The 22,956-nt window shown below is 39.3% G+C and overlaps 4 protein-coding genes across 4 annotated transcripts; 1 reads left to right on the top strand and 3 right to left on the bottom strand.

Annotated features, from left to right (window-relative positions):
- Window positions 1–152: 152 nt before the first annotated feature.
- On the bottom strand, window positions 153–1,187 carry LOC123315461 (persulfide dioxygenase ETHE1 homolog, mitochondrial). The gene has a single exon (XM_044901154.1). It carries the CDS (start codon window positions 1,045–1,047, stop codon window positions 292–294), a length of 756 nt encoding a protein of 251 aa, XP_044757089.1. The 5' UTR covers window positions 1,048–1,187; the 3' UTR covers window positions 153–291.
- A 92-nt stretch (window positions 1,188–1,279) lies between these two features.
- LOC123315460 (ubiquitin thioesterase OTU1) lies at window positions 1,280–2,551 on the top strand. Its single transcript, XM_044901153.1, has 2 exons — window positions 1,280–2,153; window positions 2,248–2,551. Exons 1-2 carry the CDS (start codon window positions 1,431–1,433, stop codon window positions 2,458–2,460), a joined length of 936 nt encoding a protein of 311 aa, XP_044757088.1. The 5' UTR covers window positions 1,280–1,430; the 3' UTR covers window positions 2,461–2,551.
- Window positions 2,552–2,858: 307 nt separating this feature from the next.
- Window positions 2,859–8,396, bottom strand: LOC123315752 (major facilitator superfamily domain-containing protein 6). Its single transcript, XM_044901588.1, has 8 exons — window positions 8,220–8,396; window positions 7,297–7,755; window positions 6,979–7,245; window positions 5,015–5,372; window positions 4,598–4,963; window positions 4,293–4,544; window positions 3,986–4,240; window positions 2,859–3,928 (listed from the first exon to the last, which is right to left on the bottom strand). The coding sequence occupies exons 1-8, from the start codon at window positions 8,318–8,320 to the stop codon at window positions 3,833–3,835; spliced, it is 2,154 nt and encodes a 717-aa protein (XP_044757523.1). The 5' UTR covers window positions 8,321–8,396; the 3' UTR covers window positions 2,859–3,832.
- Window positions 8,397–8,957: 561 nt separating this feature from the next.
- On the bottom strand, window positions 8,958–22,662 carry LOC123316028. Its single transcript, XM_044901937.1, has 9 exons — window positions 22,375–22,662; window positions 19,167–19,680; window positions 15,093–15,318; window positions 13,459–14,417; window positions 12,517–12,796; window positions 10,722–11,056; window positions 9,798–10,666; window positions 9,289–9,748; window positions 8,958–9,236 (listed from the first exon to the last, which is right to left on the bottom strand). The coding sequence occupies exons 1-9, from the start codon at window positions 22,600–22,602 to the stop codon at window positions 8,983–8,985; spliced, it is 4,125 nt and encodes a 1,374-aa protein (XP_044757872.1). The 5' UTR covers window positions 22,603–22,662; the 3' UTR covers window positions 8,958–8,982.
- Between the last annotated feature and the right edge of the window lie 294 nt (window positions 22,663–22,956).

Genomic DNA, 22,956 nt, shown 5'->3' on the forward strand with positions numbered 1-22,956 from the left:
AGAAGAGATTGAACCTTTGGTAATGCGTTTAGAAATTTTCTTAATATTTGTAAGGAGAGTAATCTAGATAGGATTTAATTAATAGGTAGGTTAGGTTTACAAAACAAGCAACCTTACTTAGGTTGATTGATTACAAAAATAATGAAAATCTGTAACCATAAAATTTTTATTGTATCAACTAAGCCTGTAATTTGTAACTACATATTTGTAACAGATTACTGAGAATAAATTTGTTCATAAAAATATTTGTTCATATATTACATTTTATATCTTTTTCAATATATCTTTTCCTTAGAGTACTGTATTTTGAAGATTTTCCTTTGGAATGTAGTGTAAACCACAACTTCTATTTGCAGGTAAAGCTTTGTCAATTTGTTTTGGATATCCTAAATTTAAATTATTCATAATATCGACAAACTTTTCTAAACTTTTTGTCAACCTAGGATTATACTTCATTTCTTCTGAAATAGTAGATGACATCATTCCCCTATAATCATGAGCTGGATATACTACAGTTTCTGGTGGTAAAGTGAATAATCTTGAATAAATTGACTTGTAAAGTATTGCTGGATCACCTTCTTGAAAATCTGTTCTACCACAGCCTCTTATTAATAGAGCATCTCCAGTGAAAACAATGTGCTGATCTTTGCAGTAGTATGATACACATCCATTGGTATGACCTGGTGTAGATAGTACTTTTAAGCATATATTCCCTAAAGATATTTGTTCTTCATCCTCCAAATAAATATCTGCTTGCGCTCCACTAGCTTTGGAAATGGCAGACTTGCATCCTGTTAATTTTTTTAGATATCCAGTTCCTGTTATATGATCTGCATGCATATGAGTATTAAGTGCAAGGCATAGCTTCAATCCCAGTTCATTGACTAAACTGAAATCTCTTTTCACTTGTTCCAGCACTGGATCTATCAATATACATTCTTTCTTGTTCAAGTCACCAAGTAAATACGTATATGTGCAACTCAGTGAATCAAATAATTGACGAAATATAAAATGGTTTTTGGAATTCACACAAGTTTTTAAAGCCATGGTCTCCTCTCACTGAGGAACAGACTGATAGTTTTTGATATTCATTATCTCTGAGAGTCGAATGTTTGAACAATTACTCAGATGGTATCAAAATAGAAATGGAAATACCATTTTGCTTTTCCACTGGAAAACTGATACGTTTGAACTACTGCATATTTTTTTCAAAATCCCCAATTTTATTAATCATTCACCGAAGAAGGCGATAAATATTTTACTTCCTTCATGAAGTAAACATTTCTTATTCTTAAAACCTTCCACCGCATGATGGAAAATGGATAACTTTCGATTTCCAAAATTGGTATTGGTAGGATTAAGATGTTAGGTTAGGAAAATGTCCGTGAAAAAAATTGCTAGTTTATTGCAAAGATTGTAATGCCGTCAAAATGTCAAGTTTCGCCTTGAGGGTAAAATCCAAAAGTGGTCATCATATAATAAATAATTTACAACCAGAAAGCACAATTAAAGAACTAAAAAGTGAATTAGCATCTTTGACACATATTACTGTACACTCATTACAAGTTCTGAGTGGCTTTCCTCCTAAGTTATTCGATATTACTAATGAAAACCAAACTTTAACCGCAAGTGGCCTTACCTCTGGTGAGACGCTCATAATCGAGGAAAGAGCAGAAAACAAACAAGAGCAGGACCCCAAAATGAGAGCGTCATCATCAGAGTTGTTACAGGCAATAAATGAACAAGAAAACTGCCAAGGAATTCTTATCAAACATGTAGTGCCTGCGGATAATTCTTGCCTTTTTAGCAGCTTATTTTTTGTTCTTAATAGAAAAATAGACGATTCTGGAGAAGCTGTTAAATGGTTCAGGGAACTAGTAGCTGAAACAATATCGAAAGATACTGAAACCTACTCTGAGGCTATTCTTGGAAAACCGGTTACCGAATATTGTTCTTGGATTAAGGAACCCACGTCATGGGGTGGTGCTATAGAATTATCAGTCTTGGCAAATCATTATGGCATCGAAATTGCAGTTGTAGATACAATGAATGGCATTATTAATAGATTCGGGGAGGACCAAAAGTATCCTGTTAGGGTTTATTTAATGTTTGATGGAATACATTATGATCCACTTTACATGGAGAGCTTCAAAGTGAGTTTTTTTCTTCTATGCCCCTAAATGTTTATTTTTGTTGTAATACCATCACTCTATCCGATATAAGTATGCTATTGAGAAAATTTTTCAGGATGGTGATATAAAAACCATGTTCCAAAGTGAAGATGAGGCAACTTTAAAACATGCCGAACAGTTAGCAAGAGAGGCCAAATCGAGTAGACAGTTTACAGATGTTGATAATTTCACCTTGAAATGCTTGGTTTGTGGAATATTACTTCGAGGACAAGTTGAAGCCCAGCAACATGCAAAAGGTACTGGACATGCTAATTTTGGGGAGGTTTGATTTTTCTCGAATAAAATTGTAAATTCATTTGTTTATTTAAATTTTTACATGCTGTTATTTGGCGTTATATTAAAATGTCATTGATACCCTGGACAGATATTATTGGCACAATTGAACTACCCTATTCCAATTATTCCTCTAACTGCCAACTTTTAGTGATACTCTTTGGAGTGAACAAATAACAAAATATGGTTCCTGTGAGACACAGGTACATAATTCATTAGAATTCTACTTGGCTCGTAGATTTCCATGCATGATAAAGCAAGAAAGCCTATTTTTGTAAAATGGATATTGAAAAATGAGGAATTCTTTTTAATCGGTTTTTTAAGATTCAGATCTGGTGTGGTGGTGGTTTATTGAAATAAAATTGGTTTAATGGAATTTATAATCAAAGGATTGATTTCTTTGGAGAAAAATATTTATTTAATTTTACATAACAGTTTGGTTTGGTGCTTCTATACATATAAATATACAATGTTCTTAAACTTTGAAATGATTGTTATACAATCACTAGTTCAAAAACTATCAATAATGTGCAGTTACATAACACAAAACACAACAATTGTCTTTTATGGAGATATGTATGGACTAAGGATGTCACTTCGATTTCTCTAAGATTTACGAATTATTCACGATTATATTTGAAAATAAACCTACTTCTTAAATTTATTCACAAAATAAGTGTCTTGAGTATATTCTAATAGATACAGCAAAAATTTCGAAAGTAGGAAAAACTTTTAAAGGCGAAATAATCATTCTAGTCCAGTATTTTATTCAAAGCAACATCTAAATCGATCAAATCACAGTCAAAAAAATTTTGAATCTCTTGTCTTTTCTTCTGAGCTTTTCCTACAATTGTATAAAATAAGCGTGTCTTTCAACAAACTATCAAAATTCAGGGAGATCCTTTTTGCAATATGTATTTTAAGGGAAGTTTGAAATGATCACTTTATATTCAAGTAATTCGTTTGATATAGTTTTTTTTTAAATAATACTCATTATTTCGATTGTTCCTCTGATTACTTTGATATTCACTTGTGGATATGGTAATTGGACTGCATTAAATGCTTTGATTATATACATTCAATATTTTCACACTGAAGTAGCATGATAAATTACGTTTTATGAAGGGTGTTCCTTAGGTAAATCTTCAATTTGAAGATGTGCCTTTTGAGCATATTTTGCTCATGATTGTTTGTGCTGGCACAAATTTTGATGGATCTTAATCATGTGAAAATTGAAATACTGCGTCGCTGTTTTCTTCATAAAATATCAATCTTCAAAACTGAGTCATTACCCAAGTCACACCCTATACATATGTCCCTCCTATTTACTGAATATTTCGGTTTTACAACATCCCAAGATATTCGCATTACCAAGCATAATTAGAGTTGTTCATATTGGAGGGTTGTTGCTGCTGGAGTGTTGTATAAGCTGAAGGATAGGTTGATTGTTGCTGAACTGGTTGCTGAAATTGAAGATTGTGTTTGTTATTACCATTTCCTTCAAATGGTTCATCTAATACCTGAAATGCATAATTCTGGTGTTGATTGGTAGTGGTGTTCTGGGTGAAGGGATTTGCACCTGGGATGTCCAAGGTTCCTCCTTGTCCCATTTGATATGTAGCACCATAACCGTCTTGTTGGGCCATCTCATGAAGTTTCGAACTCGATAATGCTCTTGGTATAGGGTTGCTGGGTACACCGTGTGGTGCAAGATGAGACGTCTCCTCAGCCACCTGCCTTGGGTCTTCTGTTTGAGGTAGGTCGGAAACGAAGCCCTAAGAGGAACAATTAGCGCTGTTTCTATATTGAAGACAATCTGCCTCGTACCTGATCCACTCTGTAGAAGTTGATGAAGATGAACACCCCCAAAACGATCAAACATATGATTCCGTAGCCTCTGAAAGTTGCAGTGGATCCGAAATTGCTAACGAAAATTCCACCGATGACTGCTCCACATCCCCTGCCCAGACCATGATGTATCCCCTGAAGAACTCCCTGCGCTGAGGATCTGAGTTGTTGGGGGGTGTTGTGGGCGATGTAAGAACAGCAAGCGGCCCAAACGGCTGCATGCGTGATTCCCTGAACACAGCGATGGATAATTGAGATTTTAAAAGGTTTAAAGCCTACCTTACCTGCATGAATTCAAAAGGAAGCACCCACCAAGGGTTCGTCAGCCATGAGATGTACAAAAATCGGAGCGTGTTACCGATGAGGCCCAAACACAACACTTTAACGTGGCCCATTTGCCTGATGAGCCTGAAACTGAAGAAGTAGGCGAATATTTCTGATATGTGGTTGATCACAGAGGCGACACCGAAAAGTGTTGGGGTCCCTTCGTAGTCCTGAAGGTGCCAGAACAGAAAGGTGAAGATCAAGCCTATCCCGAAGCCCATGAACCAGGCCACGAACAGGAAGGAAGCGCATTTGGGGTTCTTGAACTGTTCCAAAACTGTCACCCATTCGGGCATCTCTTTGGTGGTCTGAGCGAAGACTTTGGTCTAGGAAGGAAAAAGTGATAGTGAAGGGTTGATTTTTTTTAAATTTCTTACCTTGTCCTCTTTGGGGGGGATGGAAGAAGCCCTTGTGTCGGCCAAGGAAGGCAGGTGTAGCTGCTCGGCCAGTTGCGCTTGCAGCTGATCCTCGTGGGTCATGGGTGGGGGGATTTTCTCGTTTTCCGGCTGAATCTCCCTTTCTTCTTCTTCGTATCTGAAGGTGATCTGGGTGGAGCAGATCAAGGCTGCGCCCATCAGTACCGAGAAGGTCGCGAAGCAGATGGTGTAGTTTTTCTCCTTTTTGTCGGGCCCGCATGGGTGGTTGGGGAATGCCGTAGAGTGGTCCAGGGCTATTCCGACGAAGAACATCGCCAATCCCCATCCAAGGGAACCGAACATTCTCTGGTGGCCATACCTTGAAAATTTTGGGTTTCATTGAGACTGTATTAACCTATTTATCCTTATAGTTGGGGAGCCGACGATGCTATATCGGGACACCTAGTGGATTTTGAAGATTAGATGGTAGAAAGAAAAAAATGTTCTATTATGTATGCACTTTCAGCGGTGGGGAAAGCGTCTGCAGGGTCTCAAAGATGTAAAAAAAAATCGTCAGGTGTACATACTCGAGCGTGTCAGATTAAGATACTGTATATGCTCTACGTGTCTCTGATAATGAATTCATGCTTATCTGACAGTTTGCGCGGTGGGACTGGACGTACGGAAGAGTTGGAAATGGTAAAAAAAAAATTCCAGCGTGTCAGATTTTTGGAGGATATGTTAATTGGACCCAAAGGAAGCTACTTTTCAAGGGACTGACAATTTGGACGTGACGCAAGGTCACAGCGGTCCTTTGGAAATGTAAAAAAAAAATCGTTACTTGTACATACTCTAGCGTGTCAGATTTTCATACAGATGGTTAATCTGGGTGTTGTAGACGTGTTGACCCATTAATCTGACACTAATCAGGGGGGGTTTTCTTAATCTGACAATTTGAAGATGATAAAAATCCCTTTTTTTTTGAATATTTTCCTCCCTATACCTGTAATCGTTTCTGTATTCATTATAAAAGTTGTAGATAATAAAATTCTACACAACTTTTGTCTGAAGCAATTTTACATTCTCTTAACCGTTCTCGAGTTAGAGGGCGCGATAAGGGCTAGAAGCTTAGCCACACATGTGAAAGGGCAAGGTTAATGTAGAATCCCAGTCTAATCTACAATTGTCAAAATGACAAGGTATTTCTATGATGACAATTTCGAAATTAGTCTGGAAAATTTTAGTTTTGTCTGTGACTGAACCTTAGAATGTACTATTTTCCAACGAGTGAATTTTCGCTTCAGCATGTATAGCTAAACAACTCGCATTAATGGCCATATATCTCAAAAACGTTTGAACGTATAAAAAATTGCTTGGGACAAAATTTGCAGAAAATGTTATGCTCTACAACTTTTATAATGAATGCGAAAAAGATTTGAAGCCCATCAGGGAAGGAGATAATTCAAAAAAACTGATTTTTGTGACCTTTATGGCCAATTTTTATTGTTTCGGCTTGCTAAAACTGTCAGATTATATTTTTTCCGTTATTCTTGAATCATTAGCTTCAATATAAAAAAAAAGGCCACCGCGCTCGAGAATGTACACTTGAGGTTTTTTTTTTGCGAGGTTGACGCCCTCCCATACATTTTCAGCACGCTTAAATTGTCAGATTAAGAGAATATATACTTTTCAACATGTAATTAACTACATATATCTTAATCTGACACGCTCGAGAATGTACAATGATCGTTTTTTTTACTATTCTGATAGGCTGTCCCAGACAATTCCCCCTATATACAGGTCTAATTTTTGGTAGAGGTACTTTCCAGGGTCCAAGGTATGTCCCCTTATATTAATCTGACACGCTCGAGTAAATCCCGAATTTCCCTATTCGGCTTCCCAACTATTAGAATCTACAATATTTAATACATGAGTTTAGACACCTTGCAAATCTTTGATTTAGGGGTCTAATTTGAATTGCCTACCTGTCTGCGTCTTCACCCAGAAGAGTTAAAACAGCCGAATCAGCTAAAGTGATAGCTGGAGCGCTGAAGAACTCCCCTATGGTAACTAGCAGTAAGAGCAGGAAGAACGTCTTCTGTATATCCTGCATCCTATAAACGATAGAAGATATGATCGGCTGGACCCAAGTCTGGTGGGCTTTAGGTTCGTAGTTTTGGGCGTATTCCACCCCTATCGGCGATTGTCCGGCGTTGAGGATGGGCATGGTTGATCTCACTGTGCGCGACACTCTGAAAACATCAAATTTTTTCTTCGAAAGTTTCGAATCTTCGCCCACTTACGGTTCGTCGTCAGATCTGGCCATGTAATCGTGGATCCTTTTCCCGAAAGATCTATCCACGGGGGTTGTGAGGATTGCCGTTCTATTCTTGATCTCCATGCATGAGGTAGCAGGTGGTTGTATGGACCCCAAGGGTACGGTGAACAAGATCCAAGCGGCGATGGAGGCTACCAGAAGGATTTTACCCTTTTTCCATCTGTCGGCCAAGCTACCCCAGAAGGGCGCCGATAGGAACTCGACGAAGGGTCTGACGCCAACCAGGAAGCCGCACTGGGTGGCGTTCATGCCCATCTGTTTGAAGTACACCCCCATCAGGGGGAAGAGGGAACCGAACGCAGAGTAGAAGAAGAAGTAGAAGCTCTTTATAACCAAGAGCTCTTGGTCGACCGGGCCGAAGAGTGCCTCTATGACGTCTGACCTTCCTCTTATCTTGTGGGTCGCCTCTTTCGGTTGAGGATACCTGTAATGGGTTTTATGTTCACTCATGCACGATAATTTTGATGTTCGTATGTCAGTCTTTTTCATCTAAGAGTATTTAGGGTTTTTTTGTGATGGTGTCAAAGGAAAGAGACTGTTATGATGAAAATTTCGACATTGTTAACACTGAAGACAATACAGACAAAAAGCAGACATTGGCTTGAGTGTCTTTCGAAATGAAATTTGCCTGAATTTCTTCAACGAGCTCTTTCAACTGAGATTCTAATGGGTAAACCGTGGAAAATTCAGTTAATTTTTTTCCTATCATTGGGAAATGTCAAGGGTCATATTATAACTCGAAATAATGGACCAAAACGTCATCTCATAAATTGTACAATGATAAAAAGATCACTGACTGTTGTATCTAGTTCACTCGATCTAATTATTGTGTCGTGAGGGTCTTTCGAACATATTGGTTGGATGCTGATGATTTCTGGATGTTCTTACATGGAGGGATCGACTTCTCCTAGGGCCTCCGGGTCGACCATCGGGCGGGCGCCTGGGGGGGCCGCTGGGGCTCCGCCATATCGGAAGTCAGGGCCTTCCATCAGGATTTCGAACGAACACCACAGCCACTATCAAAATCAATGGGACATTCTGAGCCGCGACTGAAGAATTGCAATCGATACGGAGGAGGCGCACTGGGCTGCTCAGGTAAAGGAGCCAGGGGCGTAGGGGCTGGGGTGGAATTGTCAGAGTGAACTGAAGATGGTGTTATTTCACTCGAAAAGACTCTAGGCGTGAAGTTGTTCGATTTTTTCATTGGTGTATGGAAAAAGACGTAATGTGAATGATTTGAGTTCATTCTCCACGCTGTGCGATATTTAAACGTTGCAATATTTTAAATTTGGTCGTTATCAGGATATAGAAGAAAAAAATTCTTGATCATAAAGATTTTTTATTCGTTTTTTAGAATCTCCTCCTCTGTTAAACTGCAGAATCGTGTATTTTTCTGATTTTTTTAAGAAATCTGGTTGTGCATTGATGTTAACCAGCAGCTTTTGCGTGCTTGTTTGAATTCATTACCAGTTGGAGATGTCTATAACTCTAAAACCATCGCTAATTTTCTTAGACGAACTTGTCTAATTGCCTATTAGTGGTTCATAGCAGCTCCGTCAAGCGTTTCATTCTATTTCACACGACGAAGAATAATATCGTTTTTTCCGTAGAATAAAGTAGTCTTTCGGTTTTTTATTTCTTTATTTCAGTCTCAACTTTTATCCTTTTCCCAATTCTTAATCAATCTCACAGGAATAAGCATCACTCCGCTTAGGATAATAGTGCAGCCGCAGTAAATGAAGCTGGCGTTGTAGGAATTGGTACATTCTATGAAATACCCGGCAACTGGCAAACCTATGAAACTGGAAACGCCCTGAAACATCAGTGTTATCCCGAAGGCGTTCGTCAGTTTGTCCAAACCCAGCAGATCTACCAGGATGATCGTCTTCATCGACGGTACAGTGGCTGAAAACGTGACAAAGACGTGACAAAGTATTGAGTTCTGTGACCATCTCACCTATAGATGATCCGTAGAGGGCTATGTATAAATAAAACATCCACTGACTTTCGACGAAAGCGAAAGCGATGGAAGGTATTCCTGCAGTGAACAATCCCAAATAAGTGACGACCAAAGCGTTAGTTTGAGGTATCGAACCCAATACGCCGCTAAGGATTCGACCGCACAAATTGGCCACCCCTAATCCAGTCACCATCATACCGGCAACTCTCTGTTCTATATTATTCTCTATGGCCTTCTGTACGATGTAAACGAACGGTACGTACATCCCTAGCGATACCAGGAAACCACTGATGGATAAGCACAGAAATGACGGAGATTTCAACAGGTTGAAATCCAACATGGTCGCCAGTATTCTCTTCAGGGCTTCTGGACAACAGACGAAGGTCTTGGTTTCTTCGTCTAGATCCCTTTGGGTGGCCACCCTCGTTACCGATAAATGGTAATCTACGGCGGATTTCTGCAAACGAATTTAATCAGTGACAAATTGGGAGTTTGGCTCAACAGACCTTCGACACTGTTCCTTTAACCGACGACACGGTGCCTTTTATCGAAGGTCTCTTGGGGTACTCAGCCAGAGTGTAGATGGAACCAGCGAAAAATATGTCGTCTCTGTATAAAGGCCTGCTGATCGTACTGACGGTGGTCCGAATTCCTTCAGAACCGCAACACCATCTGCAGCGAAGCGTTTCCCTCCAGAACTGCCCGCATTTTTTGTACCAGGGAAGTTTGATCTCGTCCTCGAAGACGGTGGACATCTTGCTGATAACAGTGCTCGATCCTCCCGGAAAACCGGAGGTAGCTACTAGCGTAGAGGAGGAGCTGAAGTCTTTCTTGACAATCGGTTGGGGTGAACCTTCCTGGACTTCCGCGGTGGTTGGGTACAGCCGGTTGTGGTAGCTGCTGTACATTCTGGACAGAACGGCCCCATGGTCTCCCCCGAGGTAAACAGAAAGGACGGAGTCTTCTTGCTCCGGACTAGGCTGCACGGATACCGGCGGTAAAGGTTTGAAGGTCAGACTGAATATGGATACGAATAAGAAACTTATCGCCAAGATTCGAAACTTGATGGTCCATTGGTATCCCTCAAGGACGTTGTTGAGTATCAAGGGGAAGAATATGATTCCGCAGGAGGATCCACAGACGCTTACAGCGGATGCCAGAGCTCTCCATCTTTCGAAGTAGAAACCCACGATGATGACGGAAGGGACGTAGATGAGAGCACAGGAAATGCCTCCGAACACTCCGAATATGAAGAGGAATAAGTTGAGTTCTTGGAGGAAGGAAGAAACCAGGAGCACTACGAAAGCCATAATACCACCACTGAAGGTTATGATCCGAAATCCATACTTATTGGTTAAACCGCAGATTATTGGTGCTAGAAAATTATGTATACATATTAAAAACTTAGATGAAACCTTCATTCCGTTTACCTGTGAGCAGATTGACTCCAACAAGTATGGAACTGGCGTAGGCTACCCTAGTGGGATAAGTGTCCATGTACTCGGCTATCTCCTCCAGGAATAACCCGATGGAATAGATGGTGCCGTCCATTATGAAATTGATGAGGAACGAGGCCGCGAGAACGAACCAACCCCAACCTCCATCTGGCGGTATGACCACGAGGGTGTAAACGATGTCCTCCTGAGCGGCGTTCTTTAAACGAAAAGCTTGGCTCTTTCTGGAGGATACGCTTTGGGTGACCTCGACCGGTGGCGTTGACGGGGTCATCTCGAGCGGTACCCTTTCCAGTTTTTTTGCCGGAATTCACGACTAACCCATTTTCGGTTGTCAGAATTGAATTTGTTCATAGAGGTGTGCGATTTTATGGTTATCTGACAGTCGATGTCTCTTTGGGAAACCATCGAAATAAATCTTTCTCTATGTCTACGAGTAAAGCTTGGAGTTATCTATGCTTCGCAAAACGTTCACTGAATTGACGCTAAAAGAGAAAAATCACAGATAATCTCTGGAAATTATGGTCTTCAGATGGCTCTGCCTTCCTAACAGTTTTCTCTTATTGTTTGATAGTTAGATCAGAGTGAATGTCTTTGAAAAATTAGTGCATAATAAGTTATGGAAAATCAAATTTGGGGGATAGTTTTGGACTGGTGGAATAAAACACAAAGTAGGTACTAATTACAATTTTATTAAGTTAAAATAGAAAATTATCTAATAATATTATTGCTCTTTTGGTAATCAGCTAATTCTACGAATTAGGAATATAAGTATTCAGATTGAGTCGCATAAACAACTTGTGGAATGTTGTCACGCAAGACATAAATAATTTACATACTCTAATAAGGCGTATGTTTTTATTCAAACCATATCCATAAATATGAATATCTATGAGGAGATTGCTCGAACCTCTATAAAATATATAATACAGAATTAAAACTTCGAAAATCAGTCTTATTTCATGGATGATCGACTAACATCACATTTTTCCCTATAATCAAGACACCCAAAAGAAAAAATACTACCAAACTCCCGGAGCGATTAAAATTTTATTCTCATGAATATTTCAATCTGTCAAAAATCGATTTGTTCTTTTTCATTTCCGAATTTACATAGGTGTTCAACAAGGTTTTCTTTGGAAATTTATTGCTCTGCCAAATGTCTTCGAAACTGGTTTTCGAGGTACATAATTAGCATGTCCCGAATTGCACCTCCTTTTCAGTTTTTTTCCGATTCGAAAAAGCAATATTAGTCTTTCTTCCAGCACAAATCAAATGGGATAAAACACAATTCTCACTACTGCTATCAAAAAACGGCAAAAACTGTAATAAATTAATCGAAATCAATCCAGTAGTTCAAAATACGTAATCTCAATCATGTAATACTACACACAGCTACATAAATATTTCTGTAAAGGCACCAAACTTGCTGGCAAGCATAGATCACAGTGATCATCTTTGTGAAAAGACGATTTGGCAACGCGGTTTCAAAAAAACCGCTAAAGATTCACAGAATCGAATGATTATCTGTGTTCGAAAATTGAGCACGTTCCAGAATGCTTTCTTCCTCGACTACATGTCATGTGATTACCGTTTCGATGCTGAAGTCACAAATAAGACTCGATTCATAAGATTTTTCGAATCAACGACGTATTCGTATACATATTGTCATTTTATCCTCGTTTTTTTCTTTCTTCTATGTCATTTATTGGTGAAAAGGAACAAAAACCTTCAATAAATACTTTGTTTGACCCTGTTACGTTTCGACTACGCTGATACTACCGTTTTGTTATCTTGTCCATTTCTCCTTTTCTCTCGTCTGTTCACCCAGTTCAAGGGATAGCACATAACGGCAGAGGCCACAAGTAGGGCTCCGGAAAGATAGAAAGCGTCATCATAGCTACCCATCCATTCCATGAACGCGCCAGCTAGTGGGGATCCTATACAGGCTGCGACCCCTTGGAAAAGGAGCAAAAGACCGAAGGCATTTGTGAGGTTCTCCAGGCCCAAGAGGTCTACCACAATAATGGACCGAAGTGAGGCAAAACAAGCTGAAAGAAAAAAAAATATTAGAAGGAAATTTTATGATCGACAATTCTAAAGAAGACAAAACTAATTTCTATGATGAAGCATAGAGTATTTTATTTTGTCTCCAGGATTTTTTCAAGAGGATTCTTATAATATGCATTCTGTTAGACTAATTAATGATGCTGGAATAGAGTTTCGAATTCACGGTTGAGATATAATCATTTTCTTAATTATTAATTAGATGTCGATAACATAATCAGTGTTGCGTATTGTTTGGGAAGCAGTTTGACCGTCGTCGATGAGACAGGAGGTTCTAAAGGTCATCATCAAGGCAGGCGCCAATAAAATTAATTTTTTGTTTACATGAAACAGGTCTAACGAAAAATTGTTCTCAGTATGTCATAGCGATATTTCTCAATGTCGAAATTTGTCCTCTAATTTGGGTATTTTCTATGAGGGAAATTCGTTATCGGTGCTCTTCGTCCACAGAAAAGATCCTTTTATTTTATGGTCTGTGTCCCCAAGATAAGTCATAGATTATCTAGGGATGGACAAAATTAGACGATACTATTTCACTCAACAACGTCTAAACAAAAGATAAGGAACCGGGTGCAGTCTTCGAAAACGATCCAGTTTCTTGCGTCATTGTTTTCGAAATTGAGATAGATAAAAATAGGATACTTACAAATCGCTAATCCGAAAACGACGCTGTAGGTGAATTGGTACTCCTCGCTCATCGACCATCCGCTGAACATCGTGGCAACACCTCCGATCGTCAAAGCGACGTTGGTGATGAACAGCGCATTCACCCCTGGGAAGGAACTCAACAGTCCGCACAAGACCCTGCCGATTGTGTTGGCGATGCCTATTGAAGACACTAACCACACTGTCATTTCAGCCGGCATGGTTTCTTTGGCCCTGTCCGCGAGGTACATAAACGGAACATAGAATCCCATCATGGTCAAGAATCCACCGAAGGCGAGGAGGAGGAAAGACGGCGACTTGAGTAGACTGTAATCCAACATGGTTGCCAGCGTTCTTTTGACAGCTTCCGGGAACAGTTTGCATACATGCTTCTTCTCTTCGTCAATGTCGTTTTTCGTCGAAACTCTGGTAACGGCCAAGTTGTATGCTAAGGAGCTCTTGGAGGTGTACTCGGGTAGCCTCTTCAAACTTCCACTGAAAAATATGTCGTCTCTGTATAGCGGTCTGTTGATCTCGTGGTTCGGCCTCTGTGATTCCGACCTAGTTCTATGCCTGAAAGGCCTCTCGCTTTGCAGTTTCAGGAGGGGTTTCTTGCTCTCGAACTGTAGTTTCATGTTGTCGTATAGATGGGGCACGCTGGATCTCTTCTCGAAGGTTATGTTCTTCATTTCTATGACTTTCTTAGTTGCTTGTGGGGCTCCAATGGTGTGGTATACATCAGCCAATGTGGGATAATCTGAGTGATTGATCACGCCTAGTAGTTTTGGGATCGAGTGGACGTTGCCTTCGCATTCGTTCTTTCTCATAACCTTCAAAACTTCCTCCATCTTGATTCTTGTCGCGGCGGGCAGTTTTTCTATGTCTGCGTTCAGTTGTTCCAGCTCTTCTTCGGGTTCATCGAGCTTGGTGATGTCCTTCAGTTTGAGCGGTTTCAGCGGCCTGTGAAGAGATTCAGAATGCATTGTTATTTATTCATTTAATTAATGGCAAAAAAACTTCAAAGATATGGTTGGTTAAAAATTCGTCGAACGGTTGCACCGAACTTTTTGGATTTATCACTAGAATGAATTTCAAAGTAGTTTTCTTTCAAACATATAGTTTATATGACAATTCTATATCAACAAACACCTCATAGAATTTTAAATATGAAATTATGCCCCCTCAAAATCATTCCTGGAACTGCCACTGCATAGATCAAGGTCGTTTTTTACTGGAGAATTATTAACATCATAGAAAACATTCAGATAAGCTTCTTCGAATTTTGGAAACTGTCGGTTTTTTTCTCTCTGACCCATTTTGAATTCTGTAATCGACGCTGAACTTCGTTCGACCATCAGGTTCTTGCATGGTTTTCGACGAAATTTAAAAAGTGCTTTGGGTTAATTCAAACAACATACCTATAGTTCGGACAAACAGATAACCTTTCCGATACGCAAATGGTCTCGTAATTTGTTTCGAGGAATTGACAAATTGTCGTAATTCAATTGAAGAAGATAAATTCTTTCGAAATATTTGTACGAATGAATACAAACATACTTAATCGATGTTTTACTGGATTAAATACCATTTATTTGACCGTAATGGAATTAGGCACTGTTTATTTGTGTAAATTACCTATAAAGGAGCCCGAAGAATACACAGCAGCCCACAATAGCTGCTTGACATAAAAGTGCAGCCCTCCAGCCCATGTTGTCGATGAAGTAGGCACTCAAAGGGGCAAACAGGAAGGTGCCTATGCCTGAACCACAAACTCCTATGCCTGTGGCTAATGCTCTCCATTTCTCAAAATAGTAACCAACAGTTATCACAGCAGGAACGTATATAAAACCAAAACCAATACCTGAAAAAAATGAATATAAAGATTTAGCATAAGAAAAAATTAAATTTTAATCGAATAGAGCGTATAGAAAAGAATTAAGGGGACCTTAGGTCGTCAGGTCCATTGAAAGAATTCTCAATTAAAATAAAGAAATTTTATTTTCTAAAATTGAATCAAACTCTAAGTAAACTTGCAGGTATCAGCCATTTATTCAAAAGGTTCATGTAATGAATTGAAAATGACACTTATGGATCAACATCATTACCATAAATATTTTCAAAACAATCGTTTATATTTACATGACATTACCGTGAAAGATTGCTCGAAGGTTGAAGTCGTAAGTTGTCCGACAGATCACATTAACTAGCCGAGTTTTTAAGGTTGCGGTCGGTCAGGATTCCGCTTCAAAATAATATAATCGGTCTACTTTCAGAATGCATCCAAAATGACTTCGTTGATGATAAGCGTAAGTTTCCAGTAGAAAAACGGAAATTTCCGCATAAGGAACGTTGAGACGGCTATTTAATTTTCGCACGCACCCGGTACACCTATTGCCCGAGTAAAAAATACGAAAGTGCGGAAGAAAACGCGCTAATTGGCACTCGGTCATATTTGGAGTTGACCTTCTTTCGCCATCAGTTGCAACACATTTTCACAAAATACGTTTTTCCGCATCGAATATCCCGTTTTTGAGGTACACGGTCCGTACGAAAAATTTCGTTACTAACCTTCGAAATCCATATAGTGTTTCGTGGAAATATTATCATCGAAGGTTTTGTCGATATGTCAATGTTTGATTTACTTGAACGTTACTGATTCTTGGGAAAATAACATCGATGCCAATGATTAAGAATATAGGTCTAGCATTGTAGGTCATTAATTTATAAACAAGGGATTTTTCGAACGCAATTTCCGTTAATAAATAAAACACGAATAAACATCGAAAAATTTCACTGTCATGCGATAACGATCAAGGGAATTCCGATAAATCCTTTTTGGGTCAATGCCGAGAAAACGCCAAGTCCGAGATGACGATTGTTAGATGCAAATTTATGAAGATTTTTATATGCATGAGCTGGTCACATGCAGACACCAAAAAAACGGTCGGGAGGCAAAATCTGACGGTTTGCTAATATGTTGTTCTTCGTGAATTTCGAAAGGCAACAAAGGTATATTTATTGAATAGTCAGAACAGCCAATGGAAAACCTTCGAAAAGAATTGGGATGCACGATAGCACAGCATGCTGCGACACATCTGTTTGTTTATAGGTTTCAGCCCCTTAGCAGAGTACCTTCAACCATTGAGTAAAATGTACCTACTCATAATCGTTCAGATTCATACGTTTCAACGGTAAAAGTGAGTGTCTCCATAACTATTCATATGTATTCGCCTATCTTCAAATCGTGAATCTGCAATTCAAATGTTTATTACTATGAAAAGTATAGAGAGTGGTCATATAATCGATATTAAGCGCTTTTTTAATAACGTCCGGATGACGATACAGAGCGCCTTGAAAATTTTTCGTCTACATTTCTGGCGATTTTGATACCGTCGCTTGATGATTCTTGAACGCGAGACAAAACGTTATGTCATTGCTTTTGCATCGGTAAAACGATACAGTTGCATATTTTATGCAATGATTGGATCCATGCAGGAAACAGGATATCATCTATTTTTGATGGGGTCAGGTGGACAGGCATGAGTGGATGGCATTGTGTGATCATATGCCAATGTGTCCTTTGATTGTTCCGCAGAGTCCGTCAGTTTACTGACTAGCTGTCATCGAAGATAGCACCGAAATTGAGTTGAACACTCCTCACATTAAGTATGAACCATGAAATCGAATTATTTCGATTCATTCTACAGCTCAAATTAATGAAGAGTTTGTACAGAGCTACTAAGAACTAATACCTAAGAAAGGGATCAATCTAGATGCAAATGGCTGAATCTGTTCGATACATTGTTTCCCTTCTTAGGTCTTGGTTCTTAAGAACCCTTCGTGAACACACCATTGGAACTTGTGGTGAGTTTACGCAGAGTTACTTAGTTACTCTGGTCTTAGTTTTAGTATTAGGTTTGTTCCCAGGAAAGCTGCTTGAACGCCTGTTTATGAATAATAGTTTCGTAATACACTGCGCAAAAACATTAACGCACATTCTGAAAATCTCAATTTTAATGAAAGTTAACTCTACATTGACTTTATAATTTATTTTTTATGTTCTCTCGGGAAGGTTTTGAACGAAACAAGACACATTAAATGGAAGAAAAATTCAGGATTTCACCGAATCTTATGTGAAAGAAGAGAAATGAACAATTTTCAAAATACTGAAATGCTGATAAGTGATTTGATACTTGGTATTTCCACCCCTTGCGTTAATTACAGCTCGACAACGACGGTTCATACTCAAAATGAGTGATCTTAAAATGTTCTGATCTAATCCTTCCCAGATTTCTCCGAGTTGGATTCCTAAGTCATTAAGAGTAGCTGGATGATTTTCTGAACTTCTCAGCCTTCTATTGAGGTTGTCCCAAACCTGCTCAATCGGATTGAGATCTGGACTTCTTGCTGGCCATTCCATTCGAGAGACTTCAACCTTTTCAAGGTACTCCTGAACGATGCGCGCACGATGGGGTCTGGCATTATCGGTGATATTGGTGAAATTTTCACCAATGTATGGGGCAAATGGCACTACATGCTCTCCAAGAATGTTCCTTATATACTTATCAGCATTCATAGCTCCATTATCAACGACCACTAGGTCTCTGCGAGCAGTCAAAGATATCCCACCCCATACCATAATCGATCCTCCCCCGAAACCAGTAGTATTCAGGAAATTGCACTGAGCAAATCTTTCATGTGGACGTCTGTATACAAGGGAACGTCGATCACAATGGTAGAGGCAGAATTTAGACTCATCTGTGAAGAGAACTCTTTCCCAATCGGCCTCTTCCCAATGGATATGCTCTCTCGCAAAATCCAAACGCGCCCTTCGATGGGCTGGGGTAAGAGCTTGGCCTCTTGCCGCGACACGAGGCCTTAAATCATATTCTCTGAAGCAATTTCTTATTGTCTGAGTGCTCAAGCTGAATTTGAAGGAGGCGAGCGGTTGCAAACCGTTGTCTCAACGAAGAAACTCTCAAGTAACATTCTTAAATGGCAGTTGTTACCCGTGGTCTACCTGTCTCCTTGAATCGATGTAACATTCTGGACACACTTGTATGGGAAACTCCAAACCTTTCTGCAATTCTTGTGTATGTCCACCCTTCTTCTCGCAAAACTACCGCTTGGGCACATTCCTCTTGGATCAAATTGCGTGTTTCGCGTTGCATAGCGATCGAGTGTAGAAAATCAAACGAAAGAAAAACTATTGAGCACTAGAATTATTGATCGAGAACGACTGATTTTAGAATGGAGCCAATACATTCAAAATCTGATAATATCATCTTTTTTTATTCCCGCTGGGAAAAAACATCTGTATTGAAGAAAACCGTTGAAAGTGGATTACATATGCATGCATAATTCTGATAAAATAATTATCATTGAGAACAGCTTCAGTTGTAGAATAAATTTGAGATTTCCATTATGTGCGTTAATTTTTTTGCGCAGTGTATGTTGAAGCATCTTGATGGCTTCTGTAGCATGAAACACGAGTTTCCCGGGACAAGAACCGATGAAATAAAGTTTATCTTCTTCTACGTGTTGCAATTTCAATGCTACCCTCGTCACTGATTAAACGTTCAAAGACGCACCCTTCATTTGATTAGCCAAAGTCACTACTTGCTTTATCGGATACACGAGTAAGGAAAACACCCCACCACCCACAGAAATCGAACAAATTATAGAAACAGAGTGTTGAAAGGGACTCACCTCCTAGGACTCCATAAGAGATGCACAAAAACGTAACACTAGTCGCAAAATACGATATCACAAAGGCTGTGGCTCCCAGCACACTCCCAATGATGGCCACCGGCCTAAACCCGTACCTGTTCGCTATCGCACTGGCGAAAGGTCCGACGATGAGGTAGAAACCTGACATCAGGGACCCGACTAGGGTCACCTGGGACCTGCTGGTGTTGAAACTGGTCGCGATGTCCGAGAGGAACATGCCGAAGGAGAATATGATGCCGTCCACTATCATGTTGCTCATGAAAGAGGCGAATACTATCACCCAACCCCAGCCACCGTCTGGGGGCACCACCACCGCCTCCACATCGGACGAGGATGTCCTGCTGGAGCTGTCGGACGTGTCTCTGGCCTCCTCAGACTCTTTGGGAAGGATCTCGATCTTGGTGGTCTGGGAATCTTCTTCCTCGAGGATCAGGTCCGCTTGGTCGCACCTTGGGTGCAGGTTTTTTGGAGGACTCATCCCCAAACGCTGGATCTGGAAGAGAATTGTGGGTGTTAGAGGAAGCATAGGTCATAGTTGGCTATACTAAAGGGAAGAGTGTTCAATTTTATGTAACCACCCACACCTTGCAGTCCATGGAGAGCCTTCTTCCCTCTAATAGCTGATGTTCAATCGAAATAGAAGTGAGGAAAAGTGATTTGTTTATGAATAGGGTTTAAAAAACGAAGCTTTTTGCTTCAGGGGCTAGGAAATTCGTGTTTGTTCATCAAAATAACGTTTGCTTTCAAAATAGACATGAGGAAACATTCCATTTCAAAGAAAGATGATTAGCTATGTCCCCCCAAGGATAAATCCTTTTTTATGACTCACAAGAAGATAACGATGTTTAAGACAAACAGCTTTCTTCGGACCTGTAATATATGGATATAAAATATTCAATTGTTAAACTAGGAAAACGAGAATATCACCAATATTTTTTGTGATATTGCCCACATGCTGATGTATCTATACATGCATATGTATTAATTAAATCAGTTTCGAATTGAATTGCAACAAATTATATGCTATAAATTTCTCTCCATTCTAAAACCCTCAGAAATTGCCTCAAAATGTAACTTGATCTGAAGTAGGAATATATCGATGGACTGAATGAAGATATTTATAATGTAAAATGATTCTCTGGAGAAGTGTAAACTGGAGGAAGAAGAGGAATAGGTTGTTTTTGTCTCAAAAATAACCTCAGAGTAAAACTAGCCGAACTTACACTAAAAATCAGTTTTTTCAATCTTTACGCAACTAAGGAAAAATTCAATTTTTGTCCCAATGTGAAAACAACTTTCAGGTCTATGGGTGCATAATTGTTTTTCCCGAAAATAGCTCCAAAAATTTTTGTTATTGAAAAAATCTGATTAGGAAGGTGTGGTAGTGTCAATGGTAATGTTGTCATGTTCGTCACGTTGTTCTATATTTATTTGCAGACGGTGTTGACCCTATTCTAAACGTGTCAATTACACGTTTTTTTCGAGTTTATTGAACTACTAAATATATCGTTCTTAACCTAATTTATTCATGTCATGAGGTCACTTGAATCGTTAGTATTAGTTTAAAACAAAGTTCTCGTTGTTGGCGCTCTTCTGTGATTTTCAGGAAACAAAAATAAGATCCAAAGTTAAGATTTTAAAGGAGCTAGTAATAAAAGAATTCATTGTCTGACGCCGAAAAAAAGTTGGAATTTTGAATTATTCTATGTTTGAACATTTTGTGCTCAGCTCTACCGTACAATTTTGTGATTAAAATGTGAAATAAACCGTCAAATTTGCCTTTAGAATTCTTCGGAATCTCAAAAACTTTTCTCAAAACTTCTTATTTGTGTAGGTACGAAGTTATGGCACAGATGTTGATCATTTGAAACTACCAATAATGTGGCGGTAGGAGCCAAACACTTCTTTCAGAACAAAGACATAGACTCGTAAATCTATGATTCAGCATAGAACATGACAAATTTTTTTGAAAGATCTTTAGGAGAGATCTCAGTTTATCGTCTTGTGGTTATTCTATCAGTTCGTCAGTTCCTGGTCTATTTCCAATCAACCTAAATTAAAATAAAATGAACCGAATCCAGAGGGGCCAATTAAATATCCTCGTGGGCCGAGGAGGAAGTAAGAAAAAGCGGTTGGAGACTTTAAAACGAACGACGCTATTCTCGTTTCCCTATTTTTTCACAACACGTCCCTCGTTTCCTGACGTTAATCCGCAACTTTCATTAGGAAACAACATCGATTATTAGAATGGAATGCTAAAACTGATACCGATGTTCCAAACATGTTAACATATGACGTACGGCGTCTCGTTTGAATAGGAGTTTGCCATGATCTTGCCGGAGGTTTTTAACGCCGTTAAGGTTACACCTGTGCTCGTACACTGGCAGCCGCTAGAAATGGAAGGTGCATTCATTTTGAAAGGATCAATCCACGATAAAACAGATAATATCTATGAACCCTGAAGCGTATTGTTCTATGTTTTAGTTCAATTTCTTGCTATGGGCATCTATGTAAAATCTCTTGTCAATATTTATAAACCACAGACCACGGTCGATATTTCACATTATAGACACAGAGACATGTCTCCATATCTATGTTTCACATGAACTGCTTTTCCTCTTCGTTTTGTAAAGTAAACCATCGAAGATAGACTTTTCTGACATCACTTAATTTGAAAGGAAAAGCCCACAATGGTATATGGATTTTTCAGGAATGTTTCGATTCGAAATATTCTGGGCTTTGGCACGAAGTTTATAATAATATAATAATAAAGTTTATTTGACCATTAAACCAAAATGAACACTTCAAATAATATTGTACAAACAAACTGAAATAAAGAGACAGAGGCTCACTTCTGAAGCTCACCTGTTAGTCTCACAACAGAAATACGATTCAAAGACAGCCACCACAAAAAATGGAAACAAAATAAAAAAATTCTCTGGCCCAAATGGACATCATATACATCGAAAGTTAAATATATCAGGATAAACCATGTATTCTGGGCTTTGGCACGAAGTTTGAATTGACAATTTAGCCCAAATTTCATCGGGGTGTTTTCGAGTGACGCGGTAATATACGCACAGACAGACAATAACTTACTAAGTGCAGCTTATAGGCTTCTTTTCGCTCAGAACAATCTCAAAAATTTTTTTTCGAAAAGTACGCGATAAAAATTGAAAAAACTCACCGCAAGAAGACACGTCGATACTTCAGCACTAACATCGGTTTCGAAGAGCGCCTCGCGAGAATTTGCAGCGACAAGCATCAAATAACGGAGGCACCCAATCGGTATTTTAAGCTCCGGCACGTAAGGGTCATTTTCCAATGTAAAAACTGATGCAATCCCTCTCGATTTTGAATAATTCACCTTTGAGCGTCGTCGGTTTCGCCTTCGTCTTTTAATCCGCATTTTCATCGAGAATAATTTTTTCGGTCCCGTGATTTCATTGAACCTTCCTAATTAGTCGATCGGTCTGTGCACATATTGTGGACTGGTGCAATTAGGGCAGAATTCGGTAGTTTAATTGGCGGAATTCGCTACCTGCAGATTCCGAATTGAATTCGTAGAGGATCTCTGGTCGTTTCGATGAAGGCCTTGCATAAATTGACGTTTAACTTTTGAACCTCCCCTGTAGTTACGGCTAGGGGGTTAGTGGTATCGATTTTTCGGAAACCCCTCGTACATCTGGGTTGCCATGGATATTTTCTTCATCACTGATAAATTTCCAGTTTATTATGATAGTTTATCTCAGATAAGTGATGGAATTTG

This window comes from Coccinella septempunctata, chromosome 6 (assembly GCF_907165205.1).
Source record: "Coccinella septempunctata chromosome 6, icCocSept1.1, whole genome shotgun sequence".
In the NCBI taxonomy this organism is placed as follows: domain Eukaryota; kingdom Metazoa; phylum Arthropoda; class Insecta; order Coleoptera; family Coccinellidae; genus Coccinella; species Coccinella septempunctata.

Coding starts and splice junctions, on each gene's coding strand:
- LOC123315461 (XM_044901154.1), bottom strand. CDS start 1,047: ATGGCTTTAAAAACTTGTGTGAATTCCAAAAACCATTTTATATTTCGT.
- LOC123315460 (XM_044901153.1), top strand. CDS start 1,431: ATGTCAAGTTTCGCCTTGAGGGTAAAATCCAAAAGTGGTCATCATATA. Junction 2,154..2,247: donor TTTACATGGAGAGCTTCAAA/GTGAGTTTTTTT, acceptor AAAATTTTTCAG/GATGGTGATATAAAAACCAT.
- LOC123315752 (XM_044901588.1), bottom strand. CDS start 8,320: ATGGAAGGCCCTGACTTCCGATATGGCGGAGCCCCAGCGGCCCCCCCA. Junction 7,246..7,296: donor GCCAGATCTGACGACGAACC/GTAAGTGGGCGA, acceptor TGATGTTTTCAG/AGTGTCGCGCACAGTGAGAT. Junction 4,241..4,292: donor ACTTCTACAGAGTGGATCAG/GTACGAGGCAGA, acceptor TGTTCCTCTTAG/GGCTTCGTTTCCGACCTACC.
- LOC123316028 (XM_044901937.1), bottom strand. CDS start 22,602: ATGAAAATGCGGATTAAAAGACGAAGGCGAAACCGACGACGCTCAAAG. Junction 12,797..13,458: donor CGTTTTCGGATTAGCGATTT/GTAAGTATCCTA, acceptor TTTTTCTTTCAG/CTTGTTTTGCCTCACTTCGG. Junction 9,749..9,797: donor TTAAAGGAACAGTGTCGAAG/GTCTGTTGAGCC, acceptor ATTCGTTTGCAG/AAATCCGCCGTAGATTACCA.